The sequence below is a fragment of the Onychostruthus taczanowskii genome, unplaced genomic scaffold (assembly GCF_017590055.1).
Source record: "Onychostruthus taczanowskii isolate IOZ18803 unplaced genomic scaffold, ASM1759005v1 scaffold39, whole genome shotgun sequence".
Lineage (NCBI taxonomy): Eukaryota > Metazoa > Chordata > Aves > Passeriformes > Passeridae > Onychostruthus > Onychostruthus taczanowskii.
Genome location: NW_024501348.1, coordinates 4415046 through 4433210, shown reverse-complemented (window position 1 = coordinate 4433210; position 18165 = coordinate 4415046). Strand labels below are relative to the sequence as shown.

Below are 18165 nucleotides of genomic sequence, written 5' to 3'. Positions count from 1 at the left end.
AAACATCTTCTCAAATGGAAATGAGGTACTTTAAAACAGAGATTCTTGATTCTTTTGATGACAATAAACACTTCCTCAAGCTGCTATCTGCACAATGTCCAGGTGCACAAGTCTGATTGCATAGGGCGTGCTAAGGTTTCTAAATCTCTTTTTTTTTGTGTGTGTGCATTGTGATGCACTGTGGTTTCCTGGCTCGTAGCTAGACAAGCTTGTGACAAGGAAGACTCAAGCTGCTGAGTGATTTTTCTGTGGCATTGTGCAGGATAGCATTCTCTTGTTGTTTTCCAAAGTATTTGGCTTCACTTTTAAAAGTTACACAACAGGGACGAATCCCCAAAGCATAATTAAAAAAAAACAAAGCGTGAGGGGAGCACTAAGAAAGAACTTTGCTAAATTGTTTTTGACTACGTGATTTTCTCTGTTGGGAAAGTAAATGAATCAGTAGCAGCTAGATGTGCTGCTCCTCCATGTTTTTAAATTATGACCGGGCACCAATGATTAGATTTCTTAATTAAAATATCAATGCAATTACTAGCTGAAGCTCTTCTTTTTTTTTTTTCCCCCAGAGAAAATTACTGTTGCTTCTTTATTATTGCTGTGATCTCTCCATATTATCTTTATTTGCTTTGAGGCTTTTATGTTATAGTTCTTACCAACAAACTGGTATTTCAAGAATCCAGAAATACATTTTATTTAAAAGTAAACCGATGACTGAAATTTCATTTAATCCTGCTTTGTTATTTGCCGCTGAAGAAGGTGCAGCAGTGCTGTAAAATACTGAGAAATACGATTGTAACCTCCATCTCGGTTTTTCTCGCGGCAGAAACGCGTCGGTGGCTACGAGCTTGCTCCTGGCAATGAGAAATACGTGTGTGAGATTCCTGGATGTTTGCTGCCAATGAAACAGTTCCGAAATGCGGCCGGGTGGAGCCGGATGCTCTCCAGGATATCCAGGCGGGACGGAGCTCGACTCGATGGTTCGGCGCGGGCGGCGGGGCGCTCTGGGCGGCCGCGCCGCACTCTATGGTGCGATGGGAGGAGCGGCGGGGCACGGCGGGCGGCCCCGGCCCGGCGGTCCTGGAGCCTTCGGCGAGCACCATGTCGCCTCCGAAAGGTAAGGGCGGCGGCGCGGGGCACCCGGCGGATCCCGCGGCTCCGGTGGGAGGCACGGCCGGAGAACGGGGACAATTTCCACCCGCTTTCCCAAGAGGAAACACGACCCGCGCGCAGACTCCCCCTGCCTCCCCCCTGCTAGAGGGAGTGGAACTGTCCTCCCCGCTGGGAGCTGTGGCGCCGGACGCTACTACTGCGGGAGCGAAGGGGGAGAAGGGGCTACGCGGGGTCGCACTGGGGAGGGGCTCTCCCCGCCTGCTTTCCCGCCCTCCCGCTCTCCTGCCGCCGCCCGGGCGCTTCTCCCCGCGGTGTGGCACCGGCGTGTGGGCGGCGGGTGCTCCCGGTGCGGGGCTTGCCGGGTCCCCGGGACGCCTCCGCCTTTAGGATCAGCCACAGTCGCGTCTCCCCCGCCACCAGTTCCCCTCTGGGAGCGTCTGACCCTGGCGCAGCGTCTTCGGGGCTTATCCCAGGGCGCAGGCGGTCCGTGCACGGGGACATCCCCTGCGCCCACCCTGAGGGTGCCGCAGGTGCCCCTGCAAACGCCGCCGCACCCAGGTGCATATTGGAGTGTGTTTAGGTTGGACATTAGGAGGAATTTATACACAGAAGGGATGATTAGTTGCTGGAATGGACTGCCCAGGAAGGTGGTGGAGTCACCATCCCTGGAGAGGTTTAAGGAAAGACTGGATGTGGCACTTCGGGGCACGGTATAGTTCACTTGGTGGTGTTCGGTCATAGGTCAGACTCGATGACACCAGAGGTCTTTCCCAACCTAACTGATTCCCTGATTCTCAGGGATTCTGTGTACAACGAGGCCAGAGCCCACTCGGTCCCGAAGCCAGACCCTCGGGCAAGCCAGGAGGGCTTAAATCCGCCCGGACGGCGCCGCCTGCCCCTCTTCCAGCTCCCCCGTGGAGGCCTTGCCCAGAGCCGCAGCTCCTTGCCCAGGCAGTGGCTTGGCGGGCCTGGCGGGTGAGGGGCAGCAGGCTCCCAGCAGTGTGTGCCGGCGCCTGCCGCCCCAGGTACCCCGGCAGGCAGCGGGCTGTGTGCCCCCGTGCCAGGCTTGGCCCGGGGCTGCCTTCCAGGAGCCCTGGCGGAGCCCTTAGATGAGCTGTGGAGATGTGTGGGAGGCTCGCACTGTTACCCTGAGGCTTTTGGCCTGTCTGGTCCCTTTTTGCCAGAAATAATTTCATCCAGGTGGGATTTACTGGCGAAAAAACCCCAAAAGCTTCTTCCAGCTCTTCTTTTCTTTAGGCAGGTGTAAGTTCAGATTTATCAGCAAAGGTTGTGGGTGCCCCAGCTATGCTTTCTTCTGCTCCCCTCACTGCACTGGTACTGATGCAGATATGGGAGCCAGGCTGAAGAAATGTCCAGGCTGAAAAGAGTTAAAATTACCTTTCCACATAGTGCTGGAACTATCTAGTCTAGATACTAGATTTGTTATGTCTTGCTGCCTTGGGCTTACCCTAGTTTCCAAACCATTGTTGCATTGGGGCTTTTTTTTTTTTTTTCTTTTTTTTGAGAGTAGAGTACTAGAGGCAAGGATTAAGTTTAGCTTTAGTTTGTGGTGCATAGACTTAGAATCTTCGTGTGTCAAATCACAGCATTAGTATAATTTCTGTCAGCACTGAAACATCCTTTGAAGATATGTTTTTGTGAAACCAGATGGGGTTAGTTATATTTCCTGCTTGTTATGCCCTTGTATTTCCTCCCCACAATCCAAATTTAATTTAAAAATGGGTTACAGCTTGTAAGTCTCTTCTAAGCATTGTTAGTCCAAAAACTAATTGGCTCTACTTTTTAAAAGTGGTTACTGCCGTGCATAAGATTTTTATCTATAAGGAAGTAGCTAATTTAAATGATTGCAGTGGCAGGAGGTATTAACTGTACCTTGCAGAAATGTTATGCAATTGAAGACATCTCTAGTTTGAAAGTAACATGAACCAAAGCATTAGTTGCACTGGATTCAGCAACTCATTCCTTTATTAAATAAACAAAGTTATTACAAAACTACTTATCCTGTATCTCATTCCCTAATCAGCAGAGGAATACAAACTTACACCAATTACAACACATTTCTTTAGGATATTTAGAACATGACAGTAGCCCCAAAGGTGCTGCTGAATGACCAATACCCACCAGAGAGATGCCAAACATAACAATCTGCCAGTGTGAAAAAGGATTTTGTACAAGCCACACATTTGCTGTGGCTCAGACACATTGCTGAGACATTTGCTGATGTCTCATGTTGGGTCTTGCCTTCGTACAGAGAAATCCCATTTGGAGTTGTGTGCTGTTCTCCTAGCTGGTTCAGATGCAGGCTCAGCCATTCCCTGAGCTGGGAATGCTCTGGAGTGGCCTGATGGAGCTCTCAGGCCTTGAAGAAGTATGGATGAAAAACTGCCTTCCTCCAGGGGACCTTGGACAGACTAACTCCAAAATTTTGCAGGATAGTAGTTGGTCCAGGTCAAATGTTACAAGTATTGCTATTGTTGTGGAAGTATATCAGTGGGGAAGACAGAGGGGATAGCACAAATGATACACAGGCCTTGTGTGGTTTAATTTGCTGCAAGAGCCTTAACCTTAGACCTTTCCACAGGGATTTTTTAAAGAAAGTCCTTTGTGTGAAGTCCCACCACCATTCAGAGCAAAATCTTGTTTTACTAACTTAGGTTAGAAAATAGGGCTAACAGAAATGCTGTCTTTTTTATTAAGATTTGCTAGATTTCTTTGCTTATACTGAACTTTTCCTCTCTTTTTGCTTTTGCTAGTCTGCCAATGCTCTTTGTGTCGAGTTCAGTATATTACACGAAGAGGATCAGCTGCTATTTCAGAGCAAGCACCTGCTGTCAGCTAAAGAGCTGGAAAGCACAGAAAGACTTTTTGATTGTTAGCAGATAAATGTTAATGCATGATTATTTTTTTCTAGAATGAGGGATGATTACAAGGGCAAGAGAGCATCTCATTTTCAAACACTTGGAGTTCCTGTACAAGCTTCTTTGAGAAGGCTGTAAAGTTTAACCAAAATTTTTTTATGGAAAGTGTTTCCTAACATTGTAATTATTGTCTGCTGACATAGTGGTGTTCGATGCACCCCTCCAGCTGGAGAACACACTGTTTCAGTTCTTAAATTGAAACGGGGGTCACGCTGAGTCGTCTCCTGTGTTTTGTTTCAGAAAATGTCAGCTTACTGTTCAAGCTGTACTGCCTCACGGTGATGACCCTGGTTGCTGCCACGTACACGGTGGCGCTGCGGTACACCAGGACAGTGGAGACAGAGCTCTACTTTTCTACGACGGCTGTGTGTGTCACTGAAGTTATCAAGTTGTTCCTGAGCGTGGGCATCCTGGCTAAGTAAGTGTGGGAGTGCTGATCAGTGTTTTGAAAACCAGTCCTTGCTTCTAACCTCAGATTCTCAGGTCCTGAAGTGCAGGTGTGTTTGAGAATGTGGCTGGATAATGGTGCTGTGGAAGGTTAATTTAGAGCAGGTTAGAGCTTGTGAGTCCTCATCAAATGAAACTGCTTTGTATACAGTACAATATTCAGGTGTATCCTTTCTACATATTTTCTATTTTTGTATGCTTTGGAATCAGTTCAGAGTGGCAGCATGGATTATCCATGATGTTTTGGTCTTTTAAGATGTTGGTGAAGATGAAAGTTGGACTTTGATCATCTGCTGTGAGCTATCATCTGCTGAATTACATAAAATTCTAATGTTCCTACTAATACATTTTCCCAAACAATGTTACAGACAGACATTTTGCTGTCTCTAATAATCTGCAAACCAATGCTGAAAGGCTGTGATCAAAAAAATATTAGTTTCTGGAATCCCAGACTGCTGCTAACAACTAGAACTTCAGTCCATGCATGAGCATCTCAAGTAGGGAGGCTATCAGTCTGCTGCCTTTTCTCTCAGTTTCCATGTGCTACATCCTTCCTAGGAAGAATCTTTATATTCTGGACTTTTCCAAAGCCCAGTTCTTGCTGCTGTGGTTGAATTTGTTCTTTTGGGATCTCTGTCTCTCTTTGTGGCTTGTGGTGCATCAGAAGGCTGGCTGTTATGTGCTACAGGATCATGGAGTCACATGATGTACTTCAGATTTTCATCAGCTCTCTTCCTCTTAACATACAAATAGCATTTTACTTGCTTTAGAAGTGAGGCAATATTTGAATTTGTTAAGGTAACTGAAAAACTGCTTTTTTTCTTTAACCTTTCATTAAATGGGATGTGTTAGAGAAGGCAGATATGACCAATGGGGAATGTCTGTTTTTCTTTACATGCACCCTGGACTTCTCTGGACAAAATGCTGGCAGAAATGGCTCTGCTGACACTTGGTTCTGCTGTGGTTGTCACTGTTGTGACCAGTGAGGATCCCACTTGCTCTCTGGAGACTGTAGCAGGCCATGCTTCCCAATAGTGAGGGAAGAGAGCTACCTCTGGGTAGCCTCACCTGTGTGTGTAATTTGTCAAATCTTGTGCACCTGGGACTCAGGCTGTTTATAGTACACCTTGTGCAGCAGGGTAAGCAATCCCTTTTGTTAAGGGTCTGTAATATAAAATGTATGAATGGTTATGAATGGTCCTTATTTACTTGAAATAATTAAAAACTAAATTAAAAACTGATTACTTTTAACTCAGAAAGTAGCATGTTGATGTTTTTGGAACAGCCCTGCACAGCAAAAAGTCTCTGTAGCCCATTATTTTCCCTTTGTCAGCAGAGGATGTGTAGAATGGAAGTGTAGCCAAGGGGGCAAACATGGGCTGAGCTTTCCATAAGTTTTAGCAGAAACTTATGGATCCTGTTGTCTTGTCTTGACAGATGTGATGAATAATCTTTCCTCCTTCATTTTGCTTTTCATAACTGTACAGATCTGTGTTTTCATCATCACTGATTTATTTTCTAAGCCAGGAGCCCTAGTTTAATTTTTCTGGGGTCATCATAGGGCCCATCCTTACAGCATTTCCAGTATTGTTACATCCCTTTTGAAACAGGATCTGGAGCTGCATGCTGTATTCAGGATGTGAACATGCTATGGCAGAGGGTGAAGGTGTTTCCTCTCTTGGCCTCAGTTCCTTTCCTGAGGATTCTGCTCATTTCTCTGGAGCTGATGCCATCCTTGAGCTGGTGCCATCCAAGAACTACTTGCATTTTTTTGCCAGGTGCCCATAACTAGATGAGAGAGGTGTTGCTGTATGTAGGGGTGACCATTTCCTATGGTTCTTTCTCATTTATTGGCACCTGAGCCTTGTTTACCAGTTAAGAAGGTACTTTATGAATGAGATTCACTGAGCTGTTTGGGGGTTATAATGCCTATTCTGATCTGGTCAGCTGCTGGGGTTTTTCTCTCCATGGCTGAGGGAGAGATGGGCACCAGCAGACACCATTCATCAGGCCATGCTCAGCTCTCCTTGGTAACATGTCTGGCATGCTGGTGGGTCCAAAAGTTGCCAACTTTGTAGTAACCTCCCCTTTCAGATCACATATGAATATGCAGAACAGCATCAATTCCAGCACAGCTTCTTTCTGTGTCTCTTTTACAGCTTCCTTCAGTTTTAAATCCTAACCAATTTGTCTCACCCAAGGTAAGGTGCCTTTGTAGTTCAGTAACCAGTCCTGGTTTTTTGCTGTACAGCAGCACACATTTGTGTGGGTACCTTTGCTTTTTGAAAGAGATACCTTTGGTAACTGCAGCATACAGGATACTAGAGTACAGCTCTCTCACTGTTCCAGCTGCCAAATTTGTTTTCTTACACATTATTACCTGATGCCTTCACTGTTTACTCTTAAGGCGTCTCCTGGAGGGCACACTGATGGATGAATGCCAAAGAATTGTCTTTCAAAAGAGAAGCTTATGATAGTTTAAGCTGTGCTAATTGTTAAATGAAGTATACTCTCCATTTCTCATGCTTGTTTAAAGTCCTGTTCACCATCTGGTAATAGCATTTGCTACATTCTTAGCTGGTACATAACTACTTGGTAATGGATGAAGAAAAGCAGAGCTGTTTTGCAAACTGTAGTTTTAACTTCAGCTTTTCTAACAAATGTGTTTCTCTGTTGCATAACTGATAGTTATTAGTATCTCTCACCTCTTCATACCTAGAAAGTGGCTTTTTCAATGGGGTAATAAATTTATGAAAGAGGAAATGGCTTTAAAGTGAAAGAAAATAGGTCTAGGTTAGATATTAGGAATACATTATTTAATGTGAGGGTGGTGAATCTCTGGAATAGACTGCCCAGTGATGTGGTGGACCAGGCTGGATGGGGCTTGGAGCACACTGGTCTAGTGGAAGTTGTCCCTGCCCATGGCAAGGAGGCTGGGACAAGATGGTCTTAGGGTCTCTTCCAACCTGAATCATTCTACAAAGAAAATTGATTATGTTTAAAGTTCAAACCTAGATCAATATCGAGAAAGCTGAATTCAAGCTAGAAAATTTTTTTATTTTCTAATTTGATCTTGCAGCTTACTTCTTTGGGCACCTAATTTTGCTTTATGAGCTGTACATGGAGGTTTGCTTTAAGTTGTTTTTGGCCATGTATTGAATTCAACTTACAGTTAGAGATTCTTGGTAAGTGCATGCTTCAGAAAGCACATCCACTGCACAGATGAACTATTAGATAGTTTATCTTCTTGTTCTCAAAATCTGAAAGGAAGATGGTGATTATTAGACACGTGTTATTCTTCATTGCTGAAATTTTCTTCTTGAAGTCAAAGTAGACAGAAGTTATTATTGCTGCTGTGACTTTAAAAATGTGATCAGCAAATTCACTGAGCATGGTCTGGAACAGAAGCAGTTTAAATATTATCTTAAATATTATTTAAAATATTATTTTATAGTTTATTATTTTCTTGTTTGACAGCCCACTTTAGTATCAATGAATAGAAGAACTTATTCCTGTGTGGTAATTGTTTTACTTCTTATTTTCATAGAGTAGAACCATGTCTATGCTAAATATATTTTATTTTCAGTTAGACATTTGAGATAGAAGCACTTTAGTCCAGCTGTACTTGGGAATTACCCAGTTTTCTTGTACATCTTATCTCCCAATCCTAGACAATGTAATAAATACATTCAGAAACTGAACAAACCAAAAAATCTGCACATAATATCAATGACTCCTAACATTTTATACAGTTCTGTATCTGGTGCAATTAACCATGGTGAGCTGTAGCATGAACTCTTCCCCTTTCTCGTATTGCAGACTTCACTTTAAGTGCTATTTGTCCATGGATTTTCTTGTCACAGTTGTTTCCTGTGGCCAGACATGTCTGGTTTTTGTGTGTCCTTTCTGTTACGGAAAAATACAAAAAGAATCCCTTGCAGCTGCCTGTATAACGACTGCTCTCCCTACAGGGGAAAATAAAACTGGAAAAAGGAGTATATGCTTGGTGCAAGTAGGGAGGAAGGCAAGGAAGGAGAGAAATTTGGATGGAAGGATCATGAGAGGGTAAAGCCTGTAAATCTTTGGAGAGGAAAAGTTGAACAGCTGGAGTACAGAGTCAGTGGTTGATCAGGAAAGGAGAATATGCTGAAAGGTGGTTAAAGCTATTTATTCATACAAGTGTGCAATAGAACCACAAGGAGAATTAAATTTAAGAGCAGTATGACTTACAAGTTGAAAGGCCTGTGGGAGGGGGCAGGAATGATTTTGGATGTTGGTATTTGCCAGTGCTAAGAACAGAAAATTGGAAAGGGGGCTGTGGGAGAACTGGGGAGAGGACTGGAGCAGCAGCAACAAGTGAGCAGCAAATGTCAGATTGATGCACAAGTGGTAAGGGAGTACCAGTAATGCAGAGGGCAGCTGTGAAAAGCTGAGTAGCAAACTGCAAATGCAGCCAGCAGCAACACGTTCTTCCCCATTGCCTGCTCTGTCACACGCTAATTACTTTAATGAGAGGTGTGAAATGCAAAGACAGGGACAGGGGAGCCCCCACACAGCCGCCAGACCTCTTCAGGTGTGTGCTGGTGCTGGTCCACAGCACAAGTGAGACTGGGAACCCATGGCTGACTGAGGAATGAGGGGATTTTCTGGGTAAGTAGTATGCAAGGGTACAATCCTTTTTTGACTGTACTGTGAGGCCTAGTTTAAAGGGGATCTGGAAAGTCATGGGCATTTGATATCACACACAAACATTAATACCCAGTAAAAAAGGGGAGATGTGAACAACAGCCTTCTGTTCCACTGCCTATATTGACACACTGCTACACATTAGTGCATCTAACTTCCTGATTCCAGAATGTCTGTCTTGCCTTCAGGGCTTTCTACTTGTTGAAGAGCTCACTTGTTTTTTGCTAGTTAACCATTTTTTTCTTTTATGAGCAGAAAGTACAACTGATTGTGGAGGACAAATTTTCAGTGCTCCCAAGGGATTCATTGATTTGATTTCTGTTGTAAAATACCAGTTTAGGAATGCCCTCCATTGTGCTAATATTTTATTTTGCAGAGAAACTGGAAGTCTGACAAGGTTAATAACATCTTTGAAAGAAAATGTATTCGGAAGTCCTAAAGAATTGCTGAAATTAAGTGTTCCATCTGTGGTGTACGCTATCCAAAACAATATGGCGTTCGTGGCTCTTAGCAACTTGGATGCTGCAGTCTACCAGGTAATACAGGTTTCTGTCAGTAACAGACCTGGAAATATGTTTCCCTTTCCTGGTTCATTAGACACAGGTGTCAGGTATCTGCCTGGCACACGGCACTCTCTTCAGCCTCAGTGTTAAAAGCGATTCAGAACTGTGCTTTGTTCTGTTCAGAGCATACGCTCTGCTGCAGAGCTCTGGCTTTCTGAGCCGAGCCACTCACTGCTAGAGTCACTTCACAGTCACATTGTTGTAGTGGGAGATGGATGTGTAGGAAATCAATGAATATAAAAATCTCTCATTCTGTAGTTGAATTTTCTATTTTATTGTCTTGTTGGAGGAGTTTATAAAGCCATGTCCTCTACACTACATTCCCATCTTTTTTAGGTGACATACCAGTTGAAGATCCCTTGTACAGCTTTATGTACAGTCCTGATGCTGAGCCGTACCCTAAGTAAGTTGCAGTGGTTCTCTGTCTTCATGCTGTGTGGTGGTGTTACCCTTGTTCAGTGGGAGCCTGCTCAGGCTACAAAAGTACAGGTAAGAGTTAAAATTTTCCCTCTGCAGATAAAGAATAAGTGATCCTTGATCCTTGGCTTTCACCTTTATTGTGTACCAGTTCAGGCCGGCTGTGGTATTGCTCTGGTCTCTCTTGTTGGAAATGCAATGGATTGCTACAATTAGTATAAATTACCACAGCCATCCTAATCTAATGCACCATCCTAGGAGTGTCTGAGTGATAGATTGTTTCCAGCAGTTGGCCTTGGTAACATTGTAATTGTTGGAACAGAGAACTTGGACTCGGAGCACTGTGAGGAATTAGGTGCAAAACTCCAGCGCAGTGTGGGTATGTCACTTAAACACACCCTTCAGAGGCTCTGACCTAACACCGTGTAGGGGGAAACAAGTGTCTTGTGTTTCTGAGGCATTGGTGGGAAAGGTAGGTCATGCTCTGGGAGCACTGGCCACAGCCGAGCAGGCAGAGCCTCTGAGCGCTGTGAGCGTACCCACAGAAAGTGAAACACCAACAGCTGCACTGAGCTCACCTGAGGGACAGCCCTGGATCAGCAAGGGCACGTGGTGCTGCAGTGAAATGCTGATCATTTTGCTCTACTTAATGAAGTAGCTCTGTGCCCTGGTTTTGGCTGGGAGAGAATTAAATTTCTTCCTAGTAGCTGGTTCAGTGCTGTGTTTTGGATTTAGTATGAGAAAAATGTTGGTAACACTGGTGTTTAAATTGTGGCTCAGTAGTGCTTAACCATGAGTCCAGGGCTTTTCAGTGTCTCCTGCTCTGCCAGTGAGGAGGGGCACAAGAAACCAGGAGGGAGCATGGCCAGGGCAGCTGACCTGAACTGGCCAAAGGGATATGCCATACTATGGAATATTACACCCAGTATGAAAAATCAGGGAATTTGGCCAGGAGGGGCTGATTGCTGCTGCAGGATGGGCTGGGCATCTGTCAGCAGGTGTTGATCAATTACTTTGTGCATCACTTAGTTTTCTTGGATTTTATATCTCTTTCCTTTTGTTAATACTACAATTATTAGTAATTTTTATTTTGATTTAGTTATTAAATGTGCTTATATCAACCCACAAAGTTTACCTTTTGTTTTCAATTCTTCTCCCCACTGTGGACTTGGGGGGATGAGTGAGGGGCTGGGTTGCTTAGTTGCTGGCTGAATTTAAACCACAGCTCTCTGGAATTGATTCTTGTGAATGACTGAAGTGTTCTGTCCTTTTTAAAATACTGGTTGATGTTGCAGGTGGAGCAGAACCCGTGGCTAGGGTTTGGAGCAATTGCTGTGGCAGTGTTTTGTTCAGGATTTGCAGGTACAGTATTATTTCTGTATGTGGGCTGTATCTAAAGGACTGGAGAACTCACAGTGCTTAAAACTGAACATTCTACATATGTTAACTGTCTTCCTCTAATAGTTTATTCCCTCTGCCCATAACTGTCTTCTACTTTTGGTAATTATGGCAGATTCATAACGTGATTACTCCCATTGTCAAGCAAACGATAGGAGCATGTACCATTGGCTTTACACGATGCAACATAGAGGGCTGGTTTGCAATTGGAAGTGTCTTTCAAATGCTGTAAATAAGACTGTAGGGAGCAGCATAATGACTCACTCTGCACATTTAATTAATGTACATCAATTTTATAAAGTTTATTTTGCAGTGAATAGCTCCCCTTTGGTGATCACATGCAATACTTGCTTTTTTTTTTTTTTTACAAGGGGAACTGAGCTCCTCACTCAGTTCTGTACAGCTCAGCCCTGAAGTGCACATTGCCATAGTTCTGTAGGTGAAAAATCTAACTGGGATGTGGAGGGAGCATGAGGAAGGCAGAGAGAGTAGAAGCAGGAAGCCTGGATAAACTCAGTGAAGGATTTTTGGTTTTGTTTATTTTTGCTTTGTTCTACAACCAGTGCCTCCCCTCAGCATAGTTTTTTCTCTGGCTTCTAGAGAAGGACACCAAAACTTTGGGACAAGTGAACCAGTGCTCAGAAATAAAGAAATGCAAATTACTTGTTAATTTGAAATTTGGCTCACAGGGGCATATTCCCCTAACTGTAAACTGGATTCTTCTCCTTTGCCCTGTAAAAAGCAAGGTACTATCACCCACCTCTAGTACTGGAAAATCTTGCAAGAATGAACTTGTGCTGTGCATAGATGCTCATTACTCATGGAAAAACATTCTGGTGGGTAGAGGAAGAGAGTGTCATTCTTATTTAGTGTCATTTCAGTAAAATAGGCACTGTGAAGAAGAAATAGTAAATACTAAATAAGACCTCAGTCAGCTTTTCCTGGAAGGTTGTGAATTTCCTCATTTAAATAGATGCTCCAAAGCTGAAAGACAAAATACAGCCTTCAGAGTCTCCTAAAACTCCTGCTTTCCCCAGTAATGTGGGTCAACAGCTGTGCTTCCAAAGACCTGCAAATTCAGAGCACTGACAGGCTGATGCAGGCAGCGTGAGACACTCAGGGCTTTCTTCTCCGGCAAAAGGATTGCAGCTTGGGTTTCCTTGCTGACAGCTGGAGCTCTGGGGCAGCTGGGAGCGACTGTGTGTGTCATCCACAGAGCTCCTTGTGCCCTTGGGGCTTTACATGTTGAAAACATAAATTCTATTCAAATTCCCTTCCTGTTCTTCCTTCCCACTCTCACATGAAGCAGTTTTTTTGCCGTTAGACCTCCAGTTTCTGGACTGACCATGTTTTATGGAGTGTTTCCTTAGTCCAGCAAAATGAAAAAAAGGTTGTGTGTGTTTGTTACTTAGAGATGGAAAAGAAGTTTTTTTCTTCAAATTGCTGATCCTGTGATAATTTCCTAGTATCTGGGGCCCCAGCAATGCTTTAAAAAGCATTGGAGGCTAATTTAACAGCAGATCCTTTGTGACTTAAAACAGTTCTGAGGAGTAGGTTCTCTTAATCAGCCCCCATTCTTTCCTTCATCTTGCCTAGTGGATTTGTGAATTGTATATTCACAAATCTCTAAGCATAGTTTTATTGATTTGCCTACTGTTTTCTCAGTTTATAACATTTACAAATATGGTTCGTACTCAAGCCAAATTTCTGTTATGTTGATTACACCTCGTTGTGCTCTGTGGGTCTTCTCAGGGTGCAGAAATCTCAAGGTAATTATTCTGGGTTATTTTAAAGGCTGCAGTTATTAACAATACTGGTTTGTTGTTGTTTACATTTCAAAAATTAATATTCTTATGAGATAATACAATATTTCCTTGGATTTATAATTATTTGAACCCCTGAAATATAAATCCGCCTTCTCATTTATTCACCATAAGTACTCGCTGTATTCTATTAAATTATAAATTGCATTTTTCACTAATAAAAGAGTAGAAAGACCTTCCTTGAAGCTAATTTGGGGATTTTTTATGGGGGGGAGGGGTGTGTGCCTAGGGCTTCTTACACACCACCCTTGTTGGTTCCATATTATTTTCTCCTATTGTGTGAAGGATGGTGTGTGATACTAATCACCAATAAACTTCTAGTCAATAGGGCTCTCGCCAGAAGGTCATAGAAGTCACTGGTGAGAGTCCTGCCAACTGCTCTCTTTATTTTCAAATGTAGATGAAATTACAGAGCTCGGAAGAATCCTGATTGGGTGAGCAATAGTTAAAAAGGCAGGTGGTGAGGGCCTTGCCAAATGTCTGCCTCTTAGTCTGACAAATGCCTCCCAAGTAGAATAATGAAGAAGTATTTGGGGAGTTTCAGTAGTGCAAAGCATAAAAATAATGCTCTTCAATGTGGTATGGAGAGCTAGAGCTTCAGATTAAAATGAATTCCACTTCCTCAAAACCAACCTGTATTTTCAATTAGCAGAAGGCCTCAGTTTTGATTTGCTCTTGTAATCCCCTGAAGCTGTGGTTTCAGAATGAGCTGCTGTGCCAAGTGCTCTGCCAGCACAAAGCTCCTGAGGAGTTTTCAGTTTCAGTACTGAGGTAATGTGGATCCTCCCTTCCTCCCCTACCCTCCGAGAAAAATCGGACTAAAATAAATCTAAAACTAAAATCAACATAAAATTATTTTCATGGAGGCTGTGGATTGAAAAAGGGTAGAGATAGGAAAGGGTAAGGATAAACAGGATTGAGGGAGACCTTCCCATTGAGTCAAAGTGGATCCCCTTGCTAAATTTAGCCCCGGACTTGACCAAGGGTTTAGGCCTGAAGGTTTCAACTGCACTTAAATGTAACAGCGTCATTGAAACAATTTAACAAAAGATTCTACAAGACAACAGTAACTCCTTATGGGGCTAAGTTGAGAATGTTAGAGAGGAACCTTCATAGTCCTTTTGCTGTAGCATATTCATGCTCACACAGGTGTAAAGGAGTTAGTACAAGGTGGAAAATGCCCCTGGAGTTCAGTGAAAGCATGGGATACCTTTTCATCTTCTCAGCAGGCCAGGGGCTGAGCCTTGAGGAGTGACAGCACCAACCCTGGATCCATCATTGGTGTTCAGCAGTGGTCTCCCATGGACAGTGAACTTGAGAGTTTTCTGGCTCTAAGAGGTTGTCTGGTTGTAAAATGAAAGAAACCATGAATCATTCTCACTGAAATATTTTTGGGTTTTTGTTTTCTTTTTTTCAGGAGTTTATTTTGAAAAGGTGTTAAAGAGTTCAGATACTTCCTTGTGGGTGAGGAATATTCAGCTGTACTTATCTGGGATTGTGGTGAATTTATTTGTTGTGTACATGTCAGATGGAGCCAAAGTTCTTGAGAAAGGGTTTTTCTATGGCTACACACACTACGTCTGGTTTGTTGTCTGTAAGTATCTTGTGGTTTTTGTCTTTTGACATTGTTTTTTCTTTAACAATGATACAACTGATTGCAAGAAGCTACAAATTCAGTTTGACACACTCTCAACTGTGTTTTGAGGGATTTTATTTAAAAGTATAATTTTCTTGGAAGTTATTCACTTATTCAGTTTAAAAATGTGCTGAAACAGTAGCCTAAATAATTGACTAGCAAGTAGATCATCTTTAAATGAGTTATATCTTATTTACTGGATGCCATGTGCATCCCATTCCACTGAATGATCTGTTAAATCATTAATTAGGACAATGTAGTCCAAAGTAGGAGCACACTAGTGGAGTAAAATGCATCATTTCAAGAGTAACTTACCGCACCTGTACTTATGGTAACACCTTATCTGCTTCCCAGTTCTGGCCAGCGTGGGTGGCCTCTACACCTCGGTGGTTGTTAAATACACAGATAACATCATGAAAGGCTTTTCTGCAGCGGCAGCCATTGTTCTCTCTACTGTGGCATCCGTCATCCTCTTTGGCCTCCAGATAAGTAAGTGCCTTTTGCCTTTGGTTTGATGGCTGTGCATGTTTCCTGCCTGCCCAGCCTGCTGCACACAGCTCATACCAAAGCCAAACCCCTCAGTTTTTCTGGTTTTAGTTCAAGTCTTCTCCAGGACTCCTGTGCACTAATGCATCATCGGTCCCTGTTGTGGTGCACAAAGGTGCTTGATGAGTCTGCTTTCAAAGGCATCGGTGCTTTGTTCTTTCAGAGGCATCTGCAACTTCAAACAGAAAGAGCCTTTCTGGTTTAAACAGCTTTATTTTCATGCATCACTTTCTGATGCAGTTCAGTGTGCGATACAGCTGTTTACCTGGACTGCTGTTGATGAGTTATTATTTCTTGTTGGGTTTAGTACAGCCAGTGCCAAATTAATTCCTCAGCTATTTTTTCAAGGGCTTTACACATCCCTGATGAGTTACACCCACTACTGCATTAACTTTTACTTTCCCCATCTGCTGTGGACACCACCATGAGAAAAAGTCAAAGAGCAGCTGGGGTTGTGACTGACTGATGTGGTGAATGTCTTAGGGAGGAAACAGCAGATGGCTCTGGGCTGTTCTGTAATTTTCTCCCCACTCAAGTCTGTGTGTCTGATGCTGTGCCTAGCACTCCCACTCAGTCCTTCACTGTTTAGTGGGTGTTTTCTTACCTTAATCCAAAGATGGTGTGGGAAAATGGTGGGAAAGATAGCTTTTTGATGTAGTATTAGTGAGACAAAACTTAAGAAAAGTTTGCATAGGGAGAAAATAATCAGTTTGGCCGCAAAAGAGCACCATAGAGCAAGGGATGAAAAAAATTTAAAAACTTACTTGGGCAGTGTTTTCTTGACAGTTGACACAAATCAAACCTGGACTAATGATCTTTCTGAGAAAGCCTCATTAATAGAGTTTTTTAATAACTCCATCTAGACATGGAAAGGCAAAAAAAAAGTGTTATCACAGGGTATTTTGTTACATCCACTGGCTTTTTATGATTTAAGTTTATTGTAATGTAAGCCTGCACAGGTGGCACCTGGGACTGCAGGAGATGCTTTACTCTTGCTTTTATGACCACCACCACCACATTCTTACTACGAGATGAACTGGAACCGTGTGGGGGTTGTAAACACTCAGGAGATCCCAGTGACAAAGGACGAAGCTAAATGCTGTGACACATCAACAGTTTGCTGTCTTGTTTAGTTTTGGGTGACTTCAATACTGTCATTCAGATATCATAACTTACATGGCTTGCTGAAGGTTTCTTATATCAGTGTATTAATTCAAACTATTTTGTCTCCTTTCAGCTGTCACCTTCTCCCTGGGTACTCTCCTGGTGTGTATTTCTATTTACCTCTATGGATTACCTCGACAAGACACCACAAAAATCCAGCCCTCAGAGACTAAAAGCACTAAAGAGAGACTTGCTACTGTGTGATGTTGTCCATAAAAATGGACAGATGGACAAGAGAAAAAACAGACTTTAAAAACCTGCTTTTTTTTTTTTTCAAAATTAGCCTTAAGCTAGTCATGAAATGGTTTAAGTGGGATAGACTAAAAGAAGTTAGTTCTGTTTTAAATGTGGAGTTTCCAGTGGCTGACACTGAGGCTACACTGCAGCTGAGGAGCTGGCTGGGTATTTTATGGAAAGCATTCTTCATTCATGTTGACAATGAAGAGTCTCATTTACAAGGAAAACCCAATGAAGGAACTGATCACTCACTTGTATATAATGTATATAATGGAGGGAAATCGGTTCTTTGTGTATTTGATAAACTGTCTTGCTCTTTGAGGGCAGAAATGCCTGAAAAGCTTCATAAAAAAATATTAAAACAAGCAACTACTGCCACCATTTTCTCTTAAGATACTTGGTAATTGCAGTTTGATTAATGACAGGAAGAGTTTCTCTTCTAGGCACTAAGCACGAGATGATGCAACCCTACAGGGAGTACCCCTGCTTTGAGCATCACCTACCTCAGTGACTAGAGGTAGCCCTTGCTGTTTAAAAAGTCAGATGAAAAAATCTGAAGCTGTGGCTTTCCTTTTACTCTTTAAGTGTTTTGTATATTGGCTGTAGGTGGTAAAGGGATCTTCTATGCATAGTACAGGGGATGGTTTGTATTTGTTCCTGTACCTCTGGCTTAAGTGTGAATGAGTCACACAAAGTTGCTATCTAGATCTTTTCTCTCTCAGCCTCTCCATGCATGCAGATGCTTGAAAAGGGCTCCTGTAATGCATGTTCACCTTTAATTTATCAGTGCCAACACTGCAACTTCAACCTCCTTCCTCATCTTCTGAGGCCTTCCAGATACTTCAGCTCTACATTGAGGGAGAACTGACCCTGGCACATTGTTGTTGACAGGCAAGTTGTTGACATTCACAGTGGAGTTGAAATGTGACCAATTTCATACTCTTGGCTACATTTCTTTGGAGGTGAATTAAGGAGCTGGGTTTTTACTTGAAAGTGGGGCACGTTAAACACAGCAGTAACAAACATGCCTAAATTCTCTTCCAGTGGGAGAGGATGGGCCCCTCTGCCTTTCGCCAACTGTTCCACTACAGTGTTGCTCTTGGGAGTCGAGGCTTCCATGTTGGAAGGTATTGCCAGGCAGCTGCAGCTCCTCACAGGTGCTGCCCCACCTCTCTACAGCAAGGTGAGGCTGAGGGGTG

The 18165-nt window shown here is 43.1% G+C and overlaps 1 protein-coding gene across 1 annotated transcript; it reads left to right on the top strand.

Moving 5' to 3' along the window:
• The first annotated feature begins 819 nt into the window (after positions 1-819).
• On the top strand, positions 820-17325 carry SLC35A1 (solute carrier family 35 member A1). Its single transcript, XM_041412334.1, has 8 exons — positions 820-1114; positions 4290-4467; positions 9559-9718; positions 10082-10234; positions 11458-11524; positions 14801-14977; positions 15374-15508; positions 16803-17325. Exons 1-8 carry the CDS (start codon positions 886-888, stop codon positions 16931-16933), a joined length of 1230 nt encoding a protein of 409 aa, XP_041268268.1. The 5' UTR covers positions 820-885; the 3' UTR covers positions 16934-17325.
• Positions 17326-18165: the final 840 nt, after the last annotated feature.

Excerpts from the sequence above, each read along its gene's own strand:
- SLC35A1 (XM_041412334.1), top strand. The coding sequence starts at position 886 with ATGTTTGCTGCCAATGAAACAGTTCCGAAATGCGGCCGGGTGGAGCCG. Across the intron at positions 10,235-11,457 it reads CTCAGGCTACAAAAGTACAG|GTGGAGCAGAACCCGTGGCT; the intron begins GTAAGAGTTAAA and ends TTGATGTTGCAG. Across the intron at positions 15,509-16,802 it reads CCTCTTTGGCCTCCAGATAA|CTGTCACCTTCTCCCTGGGT; the intron begins GTAAGTGCCTTT and ends GTCTCCTTTCAG.